Raw genomic sequence first — 26,040 nt, 5'->3', positions numbered from 1 at the left:
TATAGTAAAAAATAAATGCATTTGAGATGTATGTGTTTTTTATTTCCAAAAAAAAGAAATGTAGCTCACAATTATTGAAATGTGTGACTCTTTTTATCTGAATCTGGCACTTTTGGACACCTGGATGTGTAATACTGACTGGATTAGGGGTGGGCAAACTATGACCCGGGAGCCAAACAGAGCCTGTTAAACTATTCAATCTGGGTGCTAAAGTGGAATAAATTATATTGATAATTTTAATTAATGTTTTTTTTTGTTTAGATGCAGAAAGTTACTCTGCCTTCATGAGATTTGAAGATTTGTTTCTTTAGTGATGTTCATGTGTGTTTTCTGAGTCCAACAGTCATTTTTCTGATTATTCCAGCATCACATGAATGCAGCGTTTCTATTTATGTGTTTTTTTTCCCTGAGGGACTTGAACCCATTGATGCACGTGGCTCTGAAAAGAGTTCAAAATCCAAAGTTTTGAAATAAAAACCTCAAAATACTTTATTTTTTTATGACACTCTGCATCTGCTGACACCTTGTCTGGCCCTTCAGGCTGATTTCAGAACCCCTTGTGGCCCATGAGTCAAAAGGTTTGCCCACCCCTAGACTAAAGAACAAATGGCATCAAACATTTATCTTTACATCTGTGAATAACAAATGTCCTTTCTTGTCCTCTCTCCATCTGACCTCCGACCTTCCGGCCTGTCCTCTGACGAATCCCTTTGGGGAAGCGCAGTACTCTCCCAGCATGCTGACTGGTTACGGGGGAAGTCAATCGCATCCCTCCCATTCGAGGAACCTGTATTCACGTTGATTTTATTTTGTTAGAAATGTATAGAAAACAAATGTTTAGTTTTCATATGAATGGACACTTTAATAAAAAAAGAAACTAATCTAAATAAAAGCAAATGCTAGATGTGATTTCTAAGTGCATCCGATCAGCACTTCTATTAAAAAGCACTTCAAAGCGAGCTGTTCTGGAAGAGCCGCCGCAATACTTCAAAAACCAATCGGAACCAAATTCATAATCATTTCCCCTCGTTTGTCCAAACTTCTGTGTAAACTGTGAACAGTGGTGAGGCAAGTCAGAACGGCATTGATGCTAATATATTGTAGTTTTATATTCTTTGATGTATCTGTACCACAAATTTATTTTCACGTTTTTATATGAATATTGTGTACAAAAAAAAAAGAATAAATGGCACGTAGCAGCACAACTTTTTTTGTGAATGGTAATGCAGTTATTTCACTTGGTAAATATTTTTTTTAATTATTATTATTACTTTTTATAGGTGGCAATGCTGTATTTTCCTTGTATTACCTGATGATACTCTGTATATCTCACTGTCTATATCTCAGCATCCATAAACCTTCAAAAAAAAAATGTAAAAAAGACAATATTGCGGAGGGCTGCCAAGACTTTGTGATAAAAAAAAAAGAGCAACAACTGCCAGTCTTGAGATCTACAAATCCCATGCAACAACAGCAGGTACATAGCAATATGATCCTTGCTACTGGTGCTGCAGTAGCTCTACCGTAACAAGCAATAAGAACTATGTACAGCATTGGGTTTCTGACATCTTTCCATAATGTTTTGTGTATATATGGTGCAGTTTGAGATTTCATTAAGCCCCGCCCCCATCCCTCCTTGCCAACTGATCTTGTTAACCCCTGAATTGAGTTTGTACGGTTATCAATGCTCCTTTTCAATGGCATCCTTTTACACTCAAGAGTCTAATATAAATAAAAATAACTTCAATAATCCAAAACATGTCTCCATTATTTTTTGAAGCACAAATCAGTAAAACACAGCGAGTAAATCAAACAAGAGGTCCAGGTTTATTATATAAATAAGCATGTTGAGCCTCTCAGCTTGAGGTTCATGGGTAAGTTAGTCACTAGTGTGTATAGGAGGTGGTGTTCTAAAGAGTTTCTTAAATATGCATAGTTCAACAGGCAAGACAAATACATACAAAAAGGCGGGAAACAGTCACAGAACCGCGGCTTTTGCGGCGTGGACAGAGGACAGTACATTCCTGCACGGTTTTGTTTTTGCTTGAAACTAATTTTGGTTTCCATGCAGCTAGTAATTGCCATTAATTACATAAAATGTCTGAACAATTCTTGTTTACACCAATTAGAGAACTAGAAAAGTTGCATTATCTGTGATAATACCAATGAGAATGCTTTTTGCTTTAAAGTATTCCCTGAATTGTGACTGGAAATTTCATTAATGAACTATGCAAGAGTGCTGAGGTTGACCTAAATTTCTGAAAAGTTACAGTAAAATTTATTAAAAATTGAAGAAGTATTTAGCGTGTTGCTTAAATATGAGCTAAACTCCAAATTAGCTAAAAAACTTTAGTAGATGCCAAATTAGCCAAAAAAAAGAAGCTAGCTTGTTGCTTAAATGCTAGCTAAAGGACCAAAATAGCCTCAAATTCCTCAGTAAACTAAATTAGTCAAAAATGTTAGCCTTTTGTTAAAATACAATAAACTCTAAATTATCCTAAAAAAAGCCTTAGTTCATAACAAATTAGCAAAAACATTAGCATGCTGCAAAATATTGGCTAAACTCAAAGTTAGCAGAAAAAACCTCAGTAGATGCCAAATGAGCTAGCATAATGCTGATATAACAGCTCAATGCCAATTTTTTTAATTACTATAAAAGATAAAAACATATCCCATAAATATAATTAAAGGCTTGTTGCTAATCTACTTAAAAATACTACATTTGAGGGTTTCTCATTCATTTCCTATGAGGCATGTTTTACTCAATATTTCAAAAACTATAAAGTTTATGAAAACCAAAAATACAAGAACTAATGTCCTGAATGTTTTTGATTACTGAAATCACTCAAAGTGTGATTGAGAAAGGATCAGGAGAATCACTATTGTAAGCACTAATGCTTACAAAGCATTCACACAATTACAAACTGTGCTGATTAATTTAACATTTTATGTTTTACAACTGTTTTTATTCACTTAAATGAATAATTGTGATCCTTCATTCCTTCACGGTTCGGTATTTTGAATGTTTCCATTTTGAAATGAACCCATTAAACCGAACCGACCCGTACCTCTTGAGAGCCCCCATCTGTTGTAGGTCCATAGAAAAATGGAACAGGATAGTTGGGCTGGAACCGCTGTAGAAATTACATTTCATGCAATTTATTTGATTTTTAAGCCCCCATTGAAATGAATGAGACGTTTTTCAAATTCTTTCAGAAACTTTGTACAATTCTGGACTTATGCAATCGTTGTATCAAGACGTTTAGTACATTCAGGACATTCATGCTTGTACTTTTGATATTAATAAATTTTATGGTTTGTAATAATTCAAGAAATTATTCGAATTTGTTGTGGACTTTCTCCATATTATGCAAGTTAGACATCAAAACGTTCAGCACATTCATGTTTGTACATTCAGCACCAGCATTATTGCAGGAAATGCAACTTTTCTAGTTGTTGCATTTCTAGTTGTTGATCTACAATGACATGACACACTAGCAGTCTACACCACGCATGCGCCATGAAAAGGCTTAACTGAGTGGAAACGCTCGCCAGTATTACTGCTCAGTGGAAACGAGGCTTTAAGGTCTAAACAACATTACAGGTTGAATATTTAGGGTTATATGAGGGAATATTTGGCTTTACTAACACTAACTGTTCTCAATTCACAGCACATCATGATCCAGACCGTTACTTGGAAGAGAAGGAAATACTGAGCATGTGCAGCCACGTTAAAGGTACAAGTGAGAGGGAAAATTTAGATTATGAATCCTTAAAATAAAACAGTATTTAACATTTCAAAGTAAAAATGCATTGGGACAGAACAGCATTAAATCTCCAGAGGCCTTTAATTTGATCCAATTGGATTTGTTTAAAACAAAAACGTCTCCGTTAATGACACCATCTTTTAAAATTCTAGCTCGGATCTCACTGTGAAGCTGCAACGATGCAGGTCGGGCCTCTGGGAGAAGTAACCATGACAACGAATTGCTTTTGGGATGCTGCAGGCTCAGGCTAAAATAAAATGCTTCAACCAAGGATCCGCACACAGCAAAGGTTATGTGTGAGCAACATCACAAATGAATCTCATCCGTAGTGCATAGATGGTTTAAAAGGAACCAGGCAAGAAATGGCAAAATCTAGTTCATCCTCCTCCCCTCACTGCAGGTCTGAGAGAACGACTTCTTTAGAAGCAAAATCTCTTCAGCTTATTTCATGAATGTCTCTACGAATGAAAGATACTATAAAATAAGAGGGAGGGTTTTTTTTTGTTCATACAAAGTCTGTAAAGAACTGTAAACGATTTAGTCATTTATCACAACCTGAGTGTTATTAAATTCAATTCTGTCAGCTACCAGGAGAGAGATGGACGACACACCGATGTGTGTCACACCAGAAAAGCTGTTCCAATCCAAAAGTTCATCATTTCAGAAGTCAACTTCTGCTTCTCTTTGGAATTTAAAAAAAAAAAGTGTCTGTAGATGTTTCGTGGTTTTTAGTGCATTCCCTGAAGACGCCTTCAAAAAGGTGTTCAAATAAAATAAAAAAGGTCCTTTTAATTGGATCTTGGGAGGCAAAACGCATCACTCCTTGGGGGAGTTGGAGTTTAGCCAAGAACCGTCGTCCTCCACCTCCCGCCGGACAACCAGGAGCATCTCTGCCACCTCCTGAGAAAGCTGCTCGCTGAGAAATGCACTGCAAAGACAGAGGAGGGAGGAAGAGAGAAGGTTACAATATCATGAATGTTAGTGAAGCAAGCGACAGGTAAGAACCGGGGTTTGAGCTACAGTGTTTTCAGGGTTAATGTGCTGCATCCTGATTGGCTATTGGCCTTGTCAATCAATCTCCTCCGTGCTGCATCTCTGTACAGATGTGTGCAGCTTGCTAGAGTTACACAAGTCTCCAATTTTGTTTTCATTCTCTTATTTTTAACTTATTTTTTTAATGATGTTTAGAACTTTGAGAGATTAAAAAGAGAGAAAAGTGCGTAAATGTTCATATCGGTCTGAGAAAAGTAGATAAAGTATGTAGTGACATCTATAATCCTACTTTGTGGATTCCACCTATGGAGCGTATCTCCCTCAGAGGACACGCTGTACTTCAGCGCGACATTCCCGAAGCCAAATCCTGAATCATCTCAGAGCTTTAGGGTTCTCACCGTAGCTCTGCTTCTCCTCCGATGCAGAACGGACTTTTCAGCTTGGAGTCCAGGTTGTAGTACTGTCCATTAACCTGCCGAACCGCAAGCCAGTGCCGCCTTCGGAGAGGGAGGGATACGATTCCCAAAGATACTCGAGATGGGACGTTGAGAATGAAGCCCTGCACCTTCGACGGGCAGAGGCTCTGAACTGCCCTGTGGGTGAAACAATGAAGAAAATGGCGTTAAAGAAAGCAACACATTTTTAAAATCTAAATATTTCAAATGATTAAAAAACTACTCTAATAAAGTTACGTTTTTGGTGTTTTTAATATGTTTTGTGTCATTTTATTATTAAGAAAATTCAACTTTATATAGCATTTTACAGTATTTATTTAAATCATTGTGAATCAAGAGCAGATGAAAAAATGCCGTCTGAAAATTAAATTATTTGTGACGTAGAAAACACGCTGGGAAGGGAAAAGGGGCGGGGTTTCTCCATGCTAATGGCCCCACCCACAACTCAGAGGCAAATTTCTAATGAAGTACTGACACTCTGCAGAAATTTTGCTCTAGAAAACATTTTTTGGGGCTAAAAACAGAATAATCCTAACTAAAAGACAACTGGGAATGCTTTTCCAACACACCAAAATATGACAGAAGCGCGTATTTAACCAAAAACTACATGTTTGTGCATCCACGGGGACCTGAGCGTGAACTCACCTGCGTTTGTCCCACCACACTGCAGCCAGCTCCCTGCTCTGTAGCGCCGCCATAATGACATTAACATCATAGTTTCCTGTTCCTAACACTGATCGATGGGGGTTTACCACACACTGTGGAGCCAGCCTGCAAAGAAAACATTTTTAGAAAGGGATGCCCCCTTTTTTTATCCTCCTCTGGTAACTACTGCCCCTCACCCAGGGTTAATTTGATTGTCAAAAGCCACCAAGACCGTGACTCAATTTAGCTCAAGCTCAATTATGTTAATGGTCCTGATGTAAACCATTAGCCTCTCCAGATCTGCACTCTGTGGCTTCATCTCTGCAAAACAGATGTGGTTATCCTTTTGTGTGAAATACAATCAATATTATGCTGCAGAAAAATATTAATATCTCTGAATATTAGCTCCATCTTTCCACCAACACCTTTTACTTTACATCTGTTCTTGTTTCTCTTTGATCAAATGAAACATATAAAACTCTTAATCGACAAAGAAGATATTTTTTTTAAGGCAGCACAGTTATAAATGCTACAAAACAATGATCAAGCATGAGTTTTATGGTCAAATGTTCCCTTTTTGGCAAAGAAAGGACTCATCTATATTAAAAAAAGCTTTTGATTTTTTCTGTTATCTTCTAACTCGAGGCTAAAATGTCAAGATGTCATCTTTTGTTTCTGTCATGCATGGCAGGAGTTGAAACAAACAATATGCATTTAAATGTCAACGGAAATGTTTGCAGATAAAGAGACAAACATATGGACACTCACTGGTCACTTTATTAGACACACCTGTCCAACTGCTCGTTAACGTAAATTTCTAATCAGCCAATCACATGTCAGCAGCTCACTGCATTAGACTGTTAGATGTGGTCAAGGCGATCTGCAGCAGTTTAAACAGAGCATAAGAATGAGAAAGAAAGGGGATTTAAGTGACTTTGAACGTGGCATGGTTGTTGGTGTGGTTCAGAAACGGCTGATCTACTGGGATTTTCACCCATAACCATCTCTAAGGTTTACAGAGAATGGTCCAAAAAAGAGAAGATCTCCAGTGAGCTGCAGTTCTATAGACAGAAATGCCTTGTTGATGTCAGAGGAGAATGGCCAGACTGGTTCCAGCTGATGAAGGCAACAGTATCTAAGAATGCACAATATGTCCAACATTGAGGCAGATGGTCTACAGCAGCAGATGTCTACACTGGGTGTCACTCTTGAACCGAAAACTAAAGCTACAAATCACACAGGTTCACCAAAATTGGACAATAGAAGATTAGAAAAATGTCTGGGCGGAGTATTCAGATGGTAGGGTCGGGATTTGGTAAGCATGGATCCATCCTGCCAGTTCAGGTTGGTGGTGGCAGTATAATGGTGTGGGGGATATTTTCCTGTACCAAATGAGCATGTTTACAACACCACAGCCTACCTGAGTATTGTTGCTGACCATGTTCATCCCTTTATGGTCACAGTGTAGCACATTCTGATGGCTACTTCCAGCAGGATGTGGTGGAACGGGAGATCGGCATCATGGATGTTCAGCCAATAAATCTGCATATATCATGTCAATATGGACCAAACTCTGAGGAATGTTCCAGAATCTTGTTGAATCTGTCACCAAGGACTAGGAAAGTGTGTCTAATAAAGTGACCAGCGAGTGTCGATATTCACCGGCGATGATCTGGAGAAATTGATGCCATAAGAATGTTTTTGTCTGTTTTGTAATGATAGCGATTAAAGCCATTAAAAACATAAACAAGAAAACTTTAAGTACCAAACATTAGAGGTGTTTAATGAACTTTTACTTTGCTATAGTACAGTGGATGTATTTTAAGTACTTTTTGACACAGTGAGATCGTTTTTTTTTTTCCAATCCAGAGAATAGGTAGAGGATGTCAGCGCGTTGTTACCGTTTACAGATGTCGTCAGCCGTCTCCTTGGTAAACACTCGCTCCTGGAGCACGTTGTTGAGCGCGTGGATGGCGCACAGCTCCAGCCGCTGCTTCTCGTGAAACACCTCGGCCTCGCTCATACTACCGCTTTCAAACACACACATGAACGTCAACAAGACCAGCCTGCACTTTACTCACTCATGCTAGCTAGCTAGCATCACAGATAAACAACATGAGACGTTAGCATCAGCTTACCTTTCAAAAGAAGCTAACTGTGACACTATGGTGGATGTTCACCAACTGGCAGCTGAAAGCGGTTTAGAAAGTAGCTACAACGCGAACTATTGTCACGCCATAACAATGAAACGGAGCGAGATAACCTGCTGATAAAGCGAATTTGTGTTTTAATGATGCTGGAGTCCCTCAGCTACATCCAGAAACCGGAAGCAGAGTCTTTGTCGTGTTGTTGTTCTACAAATGCCACGCCCCCCGAGCTTAAAGAGTCCAAAGGGACAACGCCGAAACACACAATTTATCTTATTTGCCAAATAAACATAGTCTTAAATAAACTCCATGAATGTTTTGGGGCTAAAAAGCCCACGCGATGATCTATAATATTTTTAAGATGATCCAAAAAAACGATAATGTTAGCGTGTATCGCCATCTAGCGGCAGTTTTGTTAGATGCAATGGTATAAAACGAGGTGAAGACACACGTTTTGCTAAAATACTCCAGATAAACAAAATAATATATGAGTTAATAAAACGTTAAAATTTGAATAAAACATATTTTATTATATTACAGTCAAAATGCAAACTATTCTGGCTTCCAAAAGTGCTCATTTTGTGACAAATTGCCCACTATGTTTGTTTAAAATGCGAAAAATTACATAAAGTGGAGTCAATAACAAACTTCTGAGATTTTTTTATGTTATATAAGCTGTAATAACTTAATGCCAGTAACAAGGAGTTTATACAGTATAAATTTCAAACCCTAAAATATTTCAAGCAGATTATGGTGACAAAGTTTAATTTCTAAACAGAGAAGACACTGATGATGCATTGATATCAATGGTTATATTAGATCTTCCTGGGATGTGCCATGTCTCCTATATCTGTATGTAACATTGTATTCAGTGTTAGCATATCTGCTCTGGGCAGGGAAATGTCATCAAGGGGACTGAAATAAGTTAAAAGCCATAAAAAAGCAGATGAATATCATCTGAAAATGCGCTGATGTACTTGTATGCTATGGACAAGCATCAAGCCAAACCTGGACCTTTAGAAGTGTAGAAGCTCATGAAGCACTAATCAATAATAAAATAAATTATTTGAAGTTGCCAGGAACGTCCAACATTTATTATTCAACCATGTGTTGTGTCTGATGTTGATAATCTGAAGCTTTTACAAATCTTTCAAGGTATAATTTTATATGTTGAATTTAGAACTCAAATTCTTCCTTGTCATAACAGTTGAATGTTAGTGTATCATGCTGTTCATTTTTTTAAGTTTATGTCCCTCATCTGTCATCTGCCTGATAATAATAGTTTTGTATTTTTGTTCCTTATTTAATACACAGGAAACTTTGAGATATAAAAATGCCTGAATGAAATCTTTTCAATAAATCTCAAAGTTGATCAAACTATATTAAAAAAGAATGATAATAAAATAGAAAAGAAAAAAAGCTAAAATGTTTTTTACTCTCTGATAGTCAGGTCATGTTTTTTATGTTCTTGGGTATTTAGAAGATGCTTTTACTCAAAATGACTGACAAAAATGGTCAATACAAAGAACCCAAAGTTAATCACAACCTTAAAACTTTCTTTAAAACTGAAATGTATATAAATTTCACAACTTATTTAGAATTTAAATATGCTACTACAATTACTAATGGTATTGAAGCATCCAGTATCTATTCTTTGGGTCAATACAACTGCCTATATATCTGAATTCTGTAGAAGACACAGCCAAGTCCTTAATACTTGTTAGATAGACAATTATTTAATATAGTTAGAGGGATAGAAAGGTGCTAGACTGGAGAAATATAACTTACTTACCTAAGCAACTAAACACATAAAAAAATCAAAGGTGACACCTTTTTAGTTTAGAGAATGCATTTATCAAATTATTATTTTAATTGTATTTAATTCAATAATTTTTTGTAATTTTCCCAGCTAATTGTTGAGTTAATTTTGCAAATATTTTTTTTATTTCAGAGCAAATATTGTTCTCAAACAATTCTGCCAGCACCTATTTAATCAACTCTGTGTGTTTGATTGTCTATTATTTTCTCTAGTGTGTTTTTATTTCCTGTCAGAATCGATCGCTAGCTTGAGTTTTTCAAACGGGCCTATGCCTGACCAGCATCCATTCTCTTTGGACTCTGATTGGCTTGTGTACCTTAAGAATGCGACGCAATGGAAAATCTGGATCGTGATTGGATAAAAACTTCCTACGCGTCAAATTGCTTAGACGCCTATTGGCTAACAGCAGCAGGTTAAATCGAGGATCGTATTTTTGTTCCTGTGTCAACGTTAAGGCGAAAAGAACAGTAATCAGTGTTTTTGGGGGACAAGTTTCTACATAAAATACTTTTTTTCCAAATAGAAACAGAAACGCGTCGTTGTATCTCATTCCAGTAAAGCACCATTCACCAAAAAGATCTCCTTTTCGAAGATGGTAAGACAGATGACCGAGCTTATTGCTAACAGCTAAGGGGAGTTTTTGCTAGCTTGCTCCGGTGATAAATCGTCAAATATAATCTGTTGTCTGTTTTCTTTTCCTTTTTAAAATGTATTTTTGGTATTTACAGTACCAGAGCATGTATTTAAAAATCGTGTGAAGTACTTTGAGTGCAATTATCGCGTTTTATAGCCTCTGAACTGCGCTGAGTTCGAGGCTAAGCCTCTTATGCTAACCGTTAACGTAAAGTTATCTCTATTTTTGTATCATATTTAAATATAGTTATTCTTTTTATATTTATTAAAAATGATATAATCTTTTCATGGAGTAAAGTGCCTTTAAATTACCAACAATGTTCATTTTGTTACTTAGCTTTGTGACAAAACTTGGAGCTAATCACAATGGGGTTTTTTTTTCATGAATTTCCTCCAGATGTGTGTCAAACTGTAACCATAGCATGAAAGTAGCACATAATCACCCAATCGTAGAAAATCAGTACAAATAAACGATAGCTTTTATTTATTGTAATATTTTCGGTTAATTAAACGTACTAAGTACGGCTTTATATCTGTTTTAGATAAAAGCTTCATCTTGCCTTTAAGTTTACTCGTTTTTGACTAGCAATTAATAATTTTCAACAAAGACTTGAATGTATATCTTGTCGAAACCCTCTTCTTGTAAAATATAGATTATAATGATGAATCAGATTCCATTAAATTGATGAGCATTCTTTCATTGTTTGATTTTAGGTTTTGCCACACATCAGATTGTCTATTTTTTATAGAAATATTTACATTATATTGTCACAAGTAAAGCTGCTTGATCTCATTTTATAATCTACTTGATGTCTTTTGCACATTTTAATGACTAATTCTGTGCCATATTGTTCTGCTTTCCCTTAGAACTCAAATGTTGAGAATTTGCCCCCTCATGTTCTGCGCTTGGTCTACAAAGAGGTTTCAGCTTTAGCGGCAGATCCACCTGAAGGTATAAAGATTTATCCCAGCGAGGAAGACATAACGGAACTTCACACGTCCATAGAAGGACCAGGTACGTATTCCAGTGAGACACCACATAGAACGTAAACTAGATTCACCATTTTTAGGCAGTATTTCCTCAAATAAAAAAGTGAAACTATATTTTATGTTAGTAAATTGTTTGTGTTTTATACCTGACACTTTAAATTCTACATTTTCACTCATTTTCAATCACTGTCTTGGACTTAGAATAGATATTGCTTGTTTTTGAGGGAACAAATGGTTTAATTTGATATTAATGCATCTATTTTTAGGAGAGCCTTTTCAGTATTGAATTTGAAATTCTTAAAAACTGCCAATAAAGCAAAATGTCAAAGTTTAGATTTTAAAAATGAAACATAGCAAATATATATTGCAGTCTTTAAAGCAGAGAGCTAAAACTCTTCGCTTTCTGAAGAACTTCTGATGTTTTTAATCTGTTGTTAAATGATTCATACTTATCCTTTATTAAAAAAAATAAAAAAATATGCAAAGCCATATAGAACAAAATTATAATTCAAAATCAGTTGTTTTTTTTGTTTGTTTTTTTAAATGGCAAATAACTTAGTGAATGATTGCCACCTTGAGGCCGAGGTTACACATTACTACTGACCACAAATAAAGGCCATAAAATCCAAAAGTTTTTTGAACCAATTGGGATTTTTTTTTTTACTGAAAACTGCATTTCAGCTCTGATCATTTACAAGAGCTGACCGCCATTTTTAAGAGTTTAGCTATTTAAAGTGTTTACTGAAGACATAGAGGAAAATGACATTTTCTTTGTGATTTGGTTGTATTTTATGAGAGAGGAAGTGTTTTTTAATATGCTGACGTGTTTTAAACATAATCCAGCCTCAGAATTTAGATATCTAACAGTTAGAGATCTAATTCAGCCTGAAAAAAATGTCCTCCGTCATGACATACTGTTCATGCTATGAATTCTTTATACTCTGACAGAGGGAACTCCATTTGCTGGTGGCATTTTCCGAATGCGTCTGGTCCTCGGGAAGGACTTCCCTGCTGTTCCACCCAAGGGGTATTTCTTGACCAAGATTTTTCATCCCAACGTGGGCCACAAAGGAGAGATCTGTGTGAATGTGCTGAAGAGGGACTGGAAGGCAGAGCTCGGCCTCCGACACATTTTACTCGTAAGAAACCATCATCCGCTATGTTTTGAGAGTGACGTATGAAGGTTTGTCTTTCAACGTTTTTTGTCTTTGTGACGGCAGACCATCAAGTGTCTTCTCATCCATCCGAACCCGGAATCGGCTCTGAACGAGGAGGCCGGGCGCTTGTTGTTAGAGGACTATGCAGAGTACGAGTCCCGGGCCCGCCTCCTCACAGAAATCCACGCTATGGGCGGCACCTCCGGGGCTCCTCAGGACCCGAACGACGGCCCTCAGCCGAAAAAGCACGCCGGCGAACCTACAAAGAGAGCGGGCCCCAATGTACCAGCAGGTCTGGGTAACGGCGTTAACGGAGCCAGCACCACCACCAGCAGCAGCAGCAATAGCAACAGTAGCAGCAGCATCAATAATGTAGTGAAAAAGAAAGCAGATAAGAAGCGTGCATTGAGACGACTTTAATACCTCAGTGAAACTTTGTGTGTCTGAGTGAGTGAATGGATTAAAGGAAGTGTAAATATAAATATTGAAGTGTGCTGACAAAACCATTTTGTTCACTTTTTAAATTTTTTTTCCGATTTGAATCAAGAATATCCCTCCTACCTTTTGTTTTGTCATCTGTTTAATCATCCTGTCATTACAGATTTAGTTCTTTTGAAGTTGTTCCTCTTGAAAAATAACTTTTTTTTTTGTTTTTCGAAAAACCTATTTCATTAATTGTATTTTAAATTTGGCCAACTTTGATTGAATGACTTTCAGTCTATAAAAAAACAAACAAAAAAAAGCCTTCAACAAGACAAAAGTACTGTTGTTTTGGTTGATAGGAGCTCTTTTTAAGACGTTTCTCTGCATGTGTGGCTGTGACGGTACTGTGTACTGGACGGCCTAAGATCTTCTTGGGTCCAAACTACTGTGCTCATTCAATTCATATCAGGTTTTCAAGTCAAGATCCAAGGAAATCATGGAAATTTATACTTAAAAGTGATTATTAAAAATAATGGTTCACCATTTGGGGAGAATTATTGCCACTATTTTGCAAACGTAAACCTTTTTGTAAATGTATTTTTTATGTTGTGACCTAAATTTAGTAAAGCTGAAGTTAGAAGTGGAGTCCCTTTTTTGTTATGTCACGGTCCAGCATTTTCAGAACATGTAAACTCGTCTGTATTCAGCTGTTCTGCCTCTGTGTGAATGGAGCAGTGGCTGTATGAACAGAGATACAGCAACGTCTCCAAAAGCCCCACCAATTCCCTCAAATTAGGGCTCCAAATAGCCATGTGGGAACCAAGGAGACTTTATTATCCCACACATGGGCTCTACTTTTTTTTTCCAATAAATGAGCTTAAAACGTTGTCTTAATTTAAAATGGAAAGTTGCCTCTGGAATTTTTGTCAAACTTTTGGCTGACTTGTTTCCATTTTTAAATATTTAAGTTAATAAAAACGTTGAGAAACCACATGGGAAACTTCAGATGCTCATATCATTTTCTCTCTCGTTATGATGATTGTGATGTAAAAGAGCACTTGATGTTGCTTTATGGCAAAAAAAGGTGTATTTCGAGGAGGCAAATGCATCAAAGTGGCGAGCGAAAATGAGCCCAGCAGAGCGCGGTTGGGCCACCTAATGAAGGGCTCCGCTGGCCTCTGCCGCAGACATGATGCAGCCCACCCACCCGCACAGAAATAGCATGCAGGTAATTATCAAGCCCTGCTTGGACACCTGGGGCTCCATGTAAACCTGCACACCTTCCATGTTGCTTATACCTCCTTTGCCACCTAATTCATAAATCCATCTAAAATCTTCACTTTTTAACCTTTTCCTCTTCTATAATTCATGTTGATCTCAGTTATTAGTGTTCAAATACTCTTAAAAAACCTTAAAACTATAAAGGAACGTTATCTTTGTGATCTCCTTTTTCTTACATTTTTATGTTTCTGTGCCTGGAAGCTTTTTGCGCCAGTCCTCTCCCTTTCCCCGTTTTCATCGGTTTCATAATTGCCACCAACATAATGACAGTTGCTGTGGCAACCATGTCTCTCTTTTTTTCTTTTTTTCCCCTCTGGTGCGCGCACTAAAAGAAAATTTAACGCACATGCACTCTTTGGATCCTGTCGGTCTTCCATTGATTTTATTCTGTTGTTTATGGGCATCTTTGTTTGTTTATTTACTGATTAGTAAATCCATAACTGAGTGTTCTCTCGGAATCCTGTAAATGTTCTGGAACGCGTTTTTACGCACAGCTTTTACGCACAGTGTTTGGGGGGTACTGGAGGGAAGTTGAATGCCACCAGTTGAATGGGCCATGACCATCCGCGCGGAGCAGCCTGGAATCGAGCCTCATCAGCACCAGTGTGACGGACCAATCACAGCGCTCCGTCAGCAGCGGACCTCCGAGAGGCCAGCTGAAGTTCAGCGGTGAAATCTCTCGCTCACAGGAATGATTGAGAACCAGCTTCTTTCAAAGTTCACCTGTCGGGAGAATATAAGAAGACTTTGCGGGATTGCCCCTCATCGTCACTCAAAGCGGTTATTTCCCATGCAGAGCGCAGACCAGAGGATCTGAGAACATCTCGGTGTTCACTCCCTCCTCTCTCTTCTCCTGCATGCGTTTTTTTCCCCCTCTCGAAGTGCCGCGATGATGGATTATCGATGTCCTGATGGAGACACAGCGTGAGTGGCTGAGACCCGCAGCGCTTCAGAAAAACAACCGAACCCCACCAAAACAGGTGATCGAGAGCGCAAACAGACGCTCCATCCCTCCACATCATCTCCTGCTACAACAGCTGCCATCTGAGAAGCGCTGACATACACACTACAGTGCGCAGGCTCTCCAGCATCAAACCCCACAGCAACGCGCAGGTAAGACACGACATGATGCACCTTTTTATCAAATTCCTCCTAACTCGAGATTAATGATTGACTTTCAATTTGATTGATACTTTATGTGCTTGTAGATGTGTGTGAGTGAGTTTATTTGCTGAGGCACCACAGCTGGTTTCATCAGAAAACATTTGGATGAAAGCTGCGCCACAGAAGCGTCTGCGCACAGGCGCTGTTATGAAAAAATCTGCATTTTTTATTTAAAAACGACAACAATTCTGCTCTTGACGCTAAAAATATGAGAGATTTAAACATTTATAGACATTTTTATAGGATGTACACTGAGAACACACACGCGCGCGCACATCCACACACACACACACCGGTACGGATACACCCACGCACTTTCAGCCTACTGATATGCAAACCTTGTCCATAACCCGCATGCTTGTCCAATGCAACTTGCAACTTATTAACCTAATGAAGGACGAGGGTGTCTGTGAGGAGAAGATGCGCAAATCATCAGGACGCAAAGCCACTGCGCATTCATTCATTCATCATCCATCCATCCATTCACTCCCTCCGCGCCTTTTTCCCACTAATTCCACCCGTTTCACATCCATGCGTTCTGCACCCATTCAAACGTGGAGGAAAGAGATGAAGGGGGGAAAGTGGCCATTTTGTCTCGTTTCCAACAAACACCTGTTGAAACCGCAGCTCACCCGGGCGTGCGCGGGGCTTGACAGCAGTGGGAAAGACAGCTGCGTGCTCGCCCGCATGCTCTGCTTTGGTTCTGTCACTCGCGGACGCAGCAATCGGCTCAAATCGAGTTCTCCTCCACTGCATTCTGGCTGAACGTGCTGCTCTCCTTCACGCTTTCTTTCCCTCTGCATTGCCTGAACCCTGAACAAACCTCATCACAGCAAAAAAGATCTAGAAAACACTATTATGTTATGCATTTTTTAGCCTGGATTTATTCAGCTCCACCTCAACTTTGCAGGTTTGCAGCATTCACAGATGACTCTACAAAGCATCTTCTCCATGAGCATTAAGATGTGCAGATATGAGTGAAATCTGCCAATGGGTGTAGATGAGATTTTTCTTCTTCTTCCCTTCTCTTTCACTCACACACAGACAGAGCTGCAGTGCTATTCTGAGAGAGTTAGCTGCCTCAACCCACGCATGGAATCTGAGAGAGAAAGGCAGAACGATGGAGAAAAGGGAGAATAAGAGAGAAGGGGCAACAAAAAAGGTGTATAAAGCTGGTGATTGTAATTCCCCTTAAGCTTCACTTATTAGTTTTTTTTTTTACAGATTCAAATGTTGTTCTGTCGGCGGCTGATGTGCAGTCTGAATCAACACCCCTGTCTTCTCGGGTGCTGCATGGACTGCAGATCTGTTTGGTGTTGCCGTTTGTGTGATGTGGCTCGTTGTAGTGATAAGTGCTGGGAGAAATGTACTTGATTCTGTGCCACCCACACGCTGCCCTCCCACTCACGGTCGTCTCTGCATCTATACCTCTGGCTCTTCCCGCTTGCCACAATCTCTTTGCACATTTAAAATCCCCATCCTGCGCCGATCCCTCTGCATCTCCATCGCCAGCTTTTTCAGAAGAGTGTTTCTCCTGCAGCCAAACAAGCTCAGAAAAAGGGGAAAAAAATGTATCTGCACATTTTGCAATTAAAACTTTCCTGCTTTGACATACGCAAGAAAATCTACACTTTCATCTAATCTATTTGTCATTTTTGTTGCAGCATACACACAAAAAAATCAAATTTGCTTGTCGACAAGTTCTGGAAATCAAGCCCAAATTCCCAAAGACAACACAGGAAGAAAGAAAGCCTCAGACGGAGCACTTTGTGGACCAAATGCTTTGTGTTTCCCCTTCTTCTTCTGCTGAACTCTCCTCAGAAGGTTAGAGGAGCATGTAACTGAAACAAGCAGAGCCCTCTGTGATTCCAGCATTCTGTTCCCCCCATCTGTGCCTACATTCTCTGCTACAGATAGGGACGTTTTGATAATTACATATAATTATAATTTCTGTGGGAGACAGATCTGCCTCTGTCTATTATTGCCAACACCTCCAGCACAATAACTCCACACATTTACATATTTCTTTACAAAAGTGATATTCTTTTGAACCCCAGAGACAATTTAGGAATAATCATACTTCAAGAGACATGTCACACGTTGAAGCAAAGTGCCACTCAACTCAGATCTAATTAGGGATACAGCAGAGCGACATGGGCCTCGCTTGTGTCTAAAAGCCGACGGAGAACCGTGGCTTTCGGCGGCGTGTCTTTTTAGGCTCTTTTTCAGATGCACGCTCACTCCCGATTTTCTGCAGTCACACTTATTCAGCACATAAGCGGATCTTCATCGTCACCCGCCGAGCAGTCACAGTAACGGCCTGTGCCGGGGAAGTACTGATACCAGCCCGTCGTGGAACAGATTCAGATGATGCATCAGTGGATTTGTGCCCGGAGATGTCGTCCCGCAAATTTAGGTTACATTAATGGATAGAAGCGATCAGTGGTGCCATCATCTGAGTGATTGTTTATCAAAATTATCCATAGGGGATAGAATGATTGTTCTTGATTTAGATAAGTGCCCATCGTGACTGTTTTCAGAGGCTGACTGAAACAGTCGCATTAAGAAAGACAAGAAAGGTGGCCATTGACCACTTTTTTATAAGTGCCACAATTACAGGAATGTACAGGAATGCCATATTTTACTAAACAGACTTAATTATTTTTGCCTCCAAGAAGCTTTTAAAAGCTTTTGTTCTGTAGGATTAACTAAATGCATCACATAAGTTGTTTATTAATATTTGTAGGAGTTGACTCATAAAAAGAGAAAGATTTGTTCTTGTTCTTTTTTAGTCCCTCTGACCAATTACTATAGTTTTGTGAGCACAGACAAAGACAGACGACAGACTCCAGACATTTCCAGACCGTGTTACTGAATGAAACCACTGATACATCATCATTAACCAGTGGGCCGTGCGTTTTTTTGCATGCACACTTCATGGCATTTTAGTGGGTTAAACTGCAAAAGCGGATACAGCATTGTAACTGCCTTGACTCAACCACAGAAAATAGATGTCTTAGTCATGTGAAAATGACGCCCACCACCAATCTCCGAGTCCTTGCTGTTTCGCTGCTCTCCCTCCTCGCTGCCCTACTTAGCGCTGCTGTGGAGACCTCCCTGTCCCCGCTTCCTCAGCAGACGGACCGCTCCAGAAGACCGGTCACCGAGGAGCCCAAGAATGACTCCAGCCCGTCCCTTCTGCTCCTCGCCATTCAGGCCAACCTCCTGCCAGCTGCTCTCCAAAGCAGGCCCAAACGCCCTGTAGAGCTCCCAGAAACCTCAGGGGGAGTCCTGGAAACGCCCCCCAGGCCTTTGCCCCAGGTAATGTTCCCCAAGAATGTAACGTCATCAGAGGCCCTCGCACCACCTTTAGGCGCAGCCCAGGTGGCGCCTTTTCAAATGATGGACGGCTGGACGGATGTATGTCGAGGCTACTACGACGTGATGGGACACTTCGATTCGGCCTTCAACTGCTCCAAGGACTCCTTCATCTACTGCTGTGGAACGTGCCACTACCGCTTCTGCTGCCCAGAGTCCAGCAGGAAACTGGAGCAGGATAACTGCAAGAATTACGACTCCCCAGACTGGGCCAAGCCGCAGACGGAGGTCATGACGCTCCCAGACGACGGGGGCTCCGACCCAGACTTCGACCCGCTGAAGCAGCAGAGCCACAACACGGGTTTCGTCATCGGGGGCGTGGTTGTGTTCATGGTGGCGGTTGCCGTGGGGATCAAGGTGGTGTTCAACAAAGTGCAACACGAGGCCAATCAGAGGGATCTGAACATGACGAGGTCAGACACATGAATCATCTCGTACTGAAGGGTTATCTGGTTGTTAGCAATATTTTCAGGAATTAAGAATTTAGTTGATGTTTGGTGGTATTTTGCTTTTTTTTCTTATATATGGAACAATTTTTTAAACTAAAATACAGACTTTTAACTTTATTATTTGTCTAAAAAAAATGGCAGATGATAGTTCCTCTTATAGATATTAGGGCTGTGGGTATCACCAATGATTTCCAGAATCGATCTGATTCACCGGAGTCTGGATCAAGTTGATTCCAATGTTATTTATTTATTTATTTATTTATTATTCTTTTGATCCACTCAATTCCATTCATTTTAATTTGGATATTCCATGGTTTACACATTTTGACACATTCGCTTAAAAATACATTAATAATCTATATATGTTTTGAAGATATTCATATTAATCTGATACAGTTCACATAGTGTAAAATATATTAGTGAAATTATAATGATATTTTACTATACAGTGTTATACATGGATTGTCAAACATCAACAATTGTTCTGCCTCTCCTGGAGGGCGTTTCAGTTTGGTCACTAGGTGGCGATCACGCTATCACATTACACCTCATTCCAGAAGAAGAAGAAAGTATGAGAAAAAAAAAACTGTTTTAAGACCACAAATGGTCACTTTAAAAATATATTTTCTAAAAGAATTTGTAAAATTCCTGCCTGTGAGTTTATAAAGATGTTCATTTAGTCAGTGGAGCGAGGGTTAGCATTAGCCGTCCTAAGGGAAAACCCATTAAACGTTAGCATCAGGCTAGCAGCGGACTTTAGCTTTATGAGTTAAATCCATCTCTACTTTTATGAATCAATATTTATCTATTAAGATTAGATTGTTAAATCGATTTTATCAACCCAGCCCTGATAGATATACATTTTCATGTGAAAGAAAAATGTTTAAAAAAAAATCAGTAAATCTGGAAAGATTCCACTAATATAGATATTCTTTGTCGTATTAGACATATAGTTGTCAATCAAAAATATTATATTCAGATTTTATAACTGGCTTCATTCCATCTTTCTTTATTCGCATGATTATGTGATTTAGAGCCTTTGTTGATATGCTGCGGCACCAGCCGAGTCCGGTCCAGCAGGATGAGAGAAACAACAGCGTGGCTCTGACAGTTGGGGACGGCCAGGGGACGATGGGAAGAGCGCCGAAAAACCTCTACGCTCCAGGAGTGCCCAGCAAAGACAACAGACGTGAGCAGCTTAAGCAGTGTCAGTCAAAAAGAATAATTAGAGACTCAATCAGAGCTTTTTTTTTTTTTTTTTTTTGTCACATTGTGTGCCAGCACGCTGCGCTCGTCAAATCTACATATACATCCATTTTTGAACTGCTTCTCTCCCCTAAGAAAATGAACCGTTTACATTTTAGTAATAACTTTTCCAAATGGGAAATAAAATTCAAATGAACTTGGGGAAAATATTCTGTCTTTTTTAACTTTGAACTGCTTGACTCCGGTCTTTTGAGCTGATTAACTTATTTTCTTTTTTACTTGCAGTGGGAAATCTGCAGCACAATTTCATCCACTCATCAGGCAACAGCCCCAAACACACGGCAACCATCGGTAAGGCAGCTGGTGAAATCAGGGCTTCCATGTAAATTACACGTAATCACTGCGATTCTTCATTTGCTCCATTCACTTACATTTTGAGCCCATGAGAAGACTTATTCATGCGAACAATGAAAATGATTATCATAGCTCCGGTTGCTTGTGTTGGTGTTGAAAGCCAGTTTGAAATATATATCTCTATGAATGATAGCGGATTCACACTCCCCACTGCATGAGATGCCGAACATCCAGAGGAGCAAATCTCATTTAACACACGGTTGTTTTCTCACTGTGGTCTCTGCAGAACGCACGCCTCGAATGAACAATGCTCAGCTGGCAGCTGGAGGCACCCTGCTTTCCAGTAAGCACAACAACACCAAATCCCAACCTGCTTTCCACCACTCCCTGCACAACCTGGCCCAGCTGCCACCTTCCTACGAGAGCGCCACCAAGCCTGAGCTCAACAGATACTCCTCGCTCAAACGCCTCGGTGAGTGCGGCTGCTACCGAAATGAGACACCTTCTCGGTCCCCTTTCTGTCGTTTTATGAGCATGGGAACACTCTTGACGCTAGGCCACAAAATTCATAAAATAATACTCCTGTGAATGGTTTTTACTGTGACGATAAACAATTCAAAGAATTGTTGTTTGGCTTCCAGAGAAAGGTCTCGATGAGTACTCATCTGGCTACTGCACCACCAAGCGCCGGCCTCACACCGCCCAGCCGGCCCTCCAGTCCTCTCAGCACCATCTCCACTGGGGTGGAGACTACACCCTCAGTGGCAGAGGAACCCTCCCCAGGCATGCCGCCCGACCCTGGATCCCACCACCACCTTCTGGCATGCCAGCCTCCCCTACTCCTAATCCGTATCCTCTGGATCCCCCGGAGCCCCAATACAATCCCAACTACGAAACTCTCTCCAAGCCTCCCAGGAAAGTCAAGTCCACTGACCAGCTGCTCAACATGGGCGACGTCTCAGGCAACACTGGGACTCTGTCCCGGCTGTCCAAGAACCAGCAGCATCAGTACTACAAAGCCATGGCTGCCTCCAACAAGAACTCCAACACGCAAACCCTCACCAGGAAGCCCCAGGACAGACAGGAGAGGCAGGAGAGGCAGGAGAGGCTCCTCATGTCGCCAGACCATTTGGAAGAGAGGATGGGAGTTGGCGGGATGGGAGTTGTAGACCCATACGCCGCTCACACAGGAGGGATAGTCCCCACGTTGCCTCGCCAGCAGAAGGCCCAGTCCCAGCAGAACGTCTGCGCCACGCCATCCCTCGACCGGCACCACATGATCAAGATGAACTCTCACCCCACATCGGGGCGAGAGCAAGAGCGGAGCACGCCCATGACGGGCCACATGAGCGGAGGCGTCGCCTGGTCGGGGGAAATGCCCGGGGCAGGGGTAGTCATGGGAACAGGAACACTGGGAGGCCACAGCGCCAGGAGGATGGCTTTTGCAGCAAAGCGGCAGAACACCATCGAGCAGCTACATTTCATCCCGGGAGGGGGCGGTGCGGGGTCTGCAGGAAGCGCAGGAGGAGGCAGTCAGGGAATCAGGACGGGGAGTAAAAATGAGGTGACCGTGTGAGGTTCGTGCCTAGTCGTAGACTCTACCGCTTAGCAGATACGTGGGAATAGCTAGATAGTCCTTTTGCATTTAACTAATAGATAACAGCTATCAAAGCATAAAACTAGACTTAAGAAGTATCGTAACAGCTTAACGTGTTCAGGCTAATCAAATTAGTGTACTCTTGTAATTAAATTAGCTTGAAAATGACCGTTTAACGAAATCTTAGTATGGAACATCTGTGTCATGTTTGTGATAGCCTACGTCAGCCATATTTTGTAACAAAATTTGCCATATTGCCATATGCAGCAGTGCCATTACTTCTAGAGAGACTAACAGGACAACTGAAACAAAACCAACAGAGGATTTGCTCACGATTTAGTTTTTATATGTTTTTGTTTCCAAAAAAAGTACTCAGGAGCCATATTAGATAGAAAAGGGGAATATATTAGAAAGACTGGATGAAGCAGAGGAGCGTGTGAGAATTTCCATCCCAGAGTTTGACAGAGCAATCAGGACTCCTTGAACAGTCATTCTGCTAAGTCCTGGCTGACAAGGTATCTTTTTTAAAGACTGGATCTACTGGCTGGGAACAGATCAGATGAGTCTCAAAGACCCATGTGCCTGGTGGACGATTTTCTTTCTTTTTTTTTGTTTTTGCTGGATTTTCTTCTGAAATTAACCTCATCTGGACACAAGAAGACTTAACTGTTCCTGTTGCTTCCGATGTACTGGAGCAGACAAGGTGGTGGGTGGGACACTGCTGGAAAGCCTAATTTCAAGTGCGGACGTACCCACATGAACTATCTGCTGCCTGGGCTGCCTAGTTTTCCATGTGACCTTAGATTATAATCCCCAGAGGATCTCAGATGGTTGACCACTGTTACACTAACAGAGTGTACGATGACGTTGGACCGCGTGATGGGTGAGATTACTGTTTACAAAACAGGACCTACCAGTTATAAAAAAGTGGGCTACCAAATATTGTAGAGCCATTAAGACGTTTAAGAGAGATTTAAGAGATTATAAACAGTACTTTTCAGTTCTATAAAGCAGCAACTTGCTGTAATTTCAGTTGTAGATATAGAGCATAGATTTTTTTTTACAGAGCACAAATGAGTAGAGCATGATGCGGAGATTGCACTTACACAACTGCCCTTCAAAGCCATAGCCATCTATGGGGGAAACAAAGAAAAAAAACCACAGAGGAAGCTGGTCTGACAATCACCTCTTAACTATTATCAGCGGGTGACAACTAACCCGAGTTAGTGATGTTTTGTACAGTCAAAGGATTGGCCGTTCAAACCGTTCGGAGGAAGAGCCCAAAGCCTTCTCCGGCACGGCTTTGTGCGCCGCAAGAGACTCAGATGGAAGGAAAGCCCTTCCCCTCTTCAAGACAAAGACTTTGCTGTATCATAACGCACTTCAGTCGGTATGAGAAAAAAAAGAAAAAAAAAAGAACAAACAAAGAAAAAACAGGTAAAAAAAAACACCAATAACAACGCTTATCAATACTAAGGGCTATCCTATCCTATATACTTCAGTATATGTGATATATGTGATCCATATAAAATAGTATCTCTTTCTATTGATTTTGTGTTGATATTGTCATGGCGTATTAAGTATTAACGTGTTAAAAAAAACAGAAACACAAGCAATTTAAGCACAGTTCAAAAAAAAAAAAAAACTTTGCACAAACTAGTCCCCTGATATTTGCAACCTGCTCTCGGCGTCGAATCTTCAAGGTTTATCTTCTGCACAGTAAAGAGTGACTGATCAACGGAGGGAACTGCATCGAGAGATGATTTTATTTTTAAATCAGCCAAAATCGTTTTCTTTTTCCCATTTGACGAAGGCACTGTTTGATTTTGTTCAGTCACGTGAAAGAGAGACGGGAACAAAAAAGGCCGACATGCAGAATTACATTTGGACAATCTTCCTATACACAGTTCTACATGTAGTTATGAATATGATGGAGTGTTATTATTAGTAATTATTATAACTGTTATGGTTATTATTAACAATTTATCTTATGGTGTGATGTTCTTTTACTTGGTGGAATTTTAAGTGTTTATTGTTTTTAGATGACTAGCGTTCTCATGACTAGTTAGTGGTTCATGCATCTGGTCACCAAATTTTGAACGACATTCCAAATCTTGATGCATGCCAGCTCCATTCCATTGAGAGGCATTGACAGCATGCCCGGGTCTTCAGGTCAGTGGTATCTACACGGCCAGTGTTTTCAGCTGTATGTACTGTGCCTAGACATCAGCCTTATGACTCCTTCAACTGAGGTTTCCACTTTGGTACAGAATACACACGTTTAAAAAAAAATAAAATGAATAAAAAAAACATTAGCAGCCTTCTAAATGTTCAAGGAATAGGTGAGCTTTTGGTGGGGATTCATTGATATGTTTTCTGCAGCAGCCTTACCCACAAACTTCTCACAGGTTGCATGCGCTGTAATCACTAGTATGTATGTTCGAATGAATGTTTTTTTTTTTTCTTTCATACGGGAGAAGTGTAATAGAATCTCATTAGCTCTAATTGCAGTTTCATTTTTTAGGGAAATGGCACAAACAACATACAGTTTCATTTTTTTGCTTTTTATTTATGATTTATTTTTTAACAGAGCCACAAAAAGTTTGTAGCAAAGTCTGTAAAATCTCACAAGCCATATATCCATTGAAGCTCATCTTCATAGTTTTATAAAAAATGGTTAATCTAATTTTGTGCAAGTACCGTGTTTTGTATAGGTAGTAAAATCAGAATATTTTACGTGATCTCTTTAAAATTAATTTGAATATTTAATAAAAAAACAGAAGTTCTGTGTTAGTATTTAAGGAATTGTACAGTGCCAAATTCATAAACATTTTGTTGTCTTTTTATTGTCATTGCCTCTTAGACAGTAATAGGGGGTGCTTTTATTTTCTTAACACCGAACTAGAACAGCTGCACGCACACTGAAAAAGCTTGTTTTCAGAGAGAAATGAATGAATATGGTGTGTGTTTTAGCCATTATGAATTCATTTAGAAGGATGATGTTTTTAAGGCCACCTTCAATGGACAAACTCAAATGAAAATGGTTCATTTTTCTTTTTTTGCTCCCATGCCTGCAAATTTGAATATGTTTTTGTCATAGTTTAATGCATCGATCCCCTTGGATACGACAGTGATTTACAAAAAATTTGTATAATAAAGTTGGTGGAAAACATGTTTTGCTGGTCATTATCGAATGTGATTTTTTTTTTTTTTTGTTAAAACCAATACAGTCAGTTTAGTAAAAACGTTTCCATTACACACACAACTAAAGTCAAGTACTTAACCAAAAAGTAAATTAAATGTAATCCTATTCAGAGCAGTCAGATAGTGACAAATCTGTTCACAAAATCCTCTTTAGTCGTTTCTAATCCAGTTCATCCCTACTAATTTGCTAAATTTCTGTCTTTTTTTTATTATCGCTTTTATCTTTGATTCATTATACTTCATTTGTTCGTTTAATTTGTCTTAACTGAGAATTTCCTCACCTTTTAGCTATAGTCAGACCACCTGGCTGTGGCTGGCATCTTAGTTAAAATTCTGTAATATGTGACTGTACAGTATTTATAAATAGAGACTGGTGTC

General features: G+C 39.7%; 4 protein-coding genes across 6 annotated transcripts in view; 3 read left to right on the top strand and 1 right to left on the bottom strand.

Annotated features, from left to right (window-relative positions):
* The window catches only part of ttyh1 (tweety family member 1), a 28,012-nt gene extending 26,255 nt beyond the window's left edge, over positions 1-1,757 (top strand). For all 3 annotated transcript variants that reach the window (XM_024267284.2, XM_036216052.1, XM_024267285.2), the window contains one exon: positions 725-1,757. In XM_024267284.2, the coding sequence (XP_024123052.1) occupies positions 725-802 (78 nt within the window). In that variant the 3' untranslated portion in view covers positions 803-1,757. The remainder of the gene's footprint in view (positions 1-724) is intronic.
* Positions 1,758-4,308: 2,551 nt separating this feature from the next.
* On the bottom strand, positions 4,309-8,295 carry josd2 (Josephin domain containing 2). The gene is made up of 5 exons (XM_024268249.2): positions 7,999-8,295; positions 7,762-7,890; positions 5,861-5,986; positions 5,159-5,353; positions 4,309-4,695 (listed from the first exon to the last, which is right to left on the bottom strand). Exons 2-5 carry the CDS (start codon positions 7,881-7,883, stop codon positions 4,584-4,586), a joined length of 555 nt encoding a protein of 184 aa, XP_024124017.1. The 5' UTR covers positions 7,884-7,890; positions 7,999-8,295; the 3' UTR covers positions 4,309-4,583.
* Positions 8,296-10,352: 2,057 nt separating this feature from the next.
* ube2s (ubiquitin-conjugating enzyme E2S) lies at positions 10,353-14,020 on the top strand. The gene is made up of 4 exons (XM_024267548.2): positions 10,353-10,421; positions 11,327-11,474; positions 12,398-12,588; positions 12,670-14,020. Exons 1-4 carry the CDS (start codon positions 10,419-10,421, stop codon positions 13,024-13,026), a joined length of 699 nt encoding a protein of 232 aa, XP_024123316.1. The 5' UTR covers positions 10,353-10,418; the 3' UTR covers positions 13,027-14,020.
* Positions 14,021-14,499: 479 nt separating this feature from the next.
* On the top strand, positions 14,500-25,633 carry LOC112143508 (protein shisa-7). The gene is made up of 6 exons (XM_024267547.2): positions 14,500-15,423; positions 17,139-19,265; positions 20,336-20,490; positions 20,793-20,858; positions 21,148-21,333; positions 21,503-25,633. Exons 2-6 carry the CDS (start codon positions 18,505-18,507, stop codon positions 22,435-22,437), a joined length of 2,103 nt encoding a protein of 700 aa, XP_024123315.1. The 5' UTR covers positions 14,500-15,423; positions 17,139-18,504; the 3' UTR covers positions 22,438-25,633.
* Positions 25,634-26,040: the final 407 nt, after the last annotated feature.

This window comes from Oryzias melastigma, linkage group LG16 (assembly GCF_002922805.2).
Source record: "Oryzias melastigma strain HK-1 linkage group LG16, ASM292280v2, whole genome shotgun sequence".
Classification (NCBI taxonomy): domain Eukaryota; kingdom Metazoa; phylum Chordata; class Actinopteri; order Beloniformes; family Adrianichthyidae; genus Oryzias; species Oryzias melastigma.
Note: the sequence above shows the minus strand (reverse complement) of the source record. Positions and strands in the feature narration are given on the sequence as shown.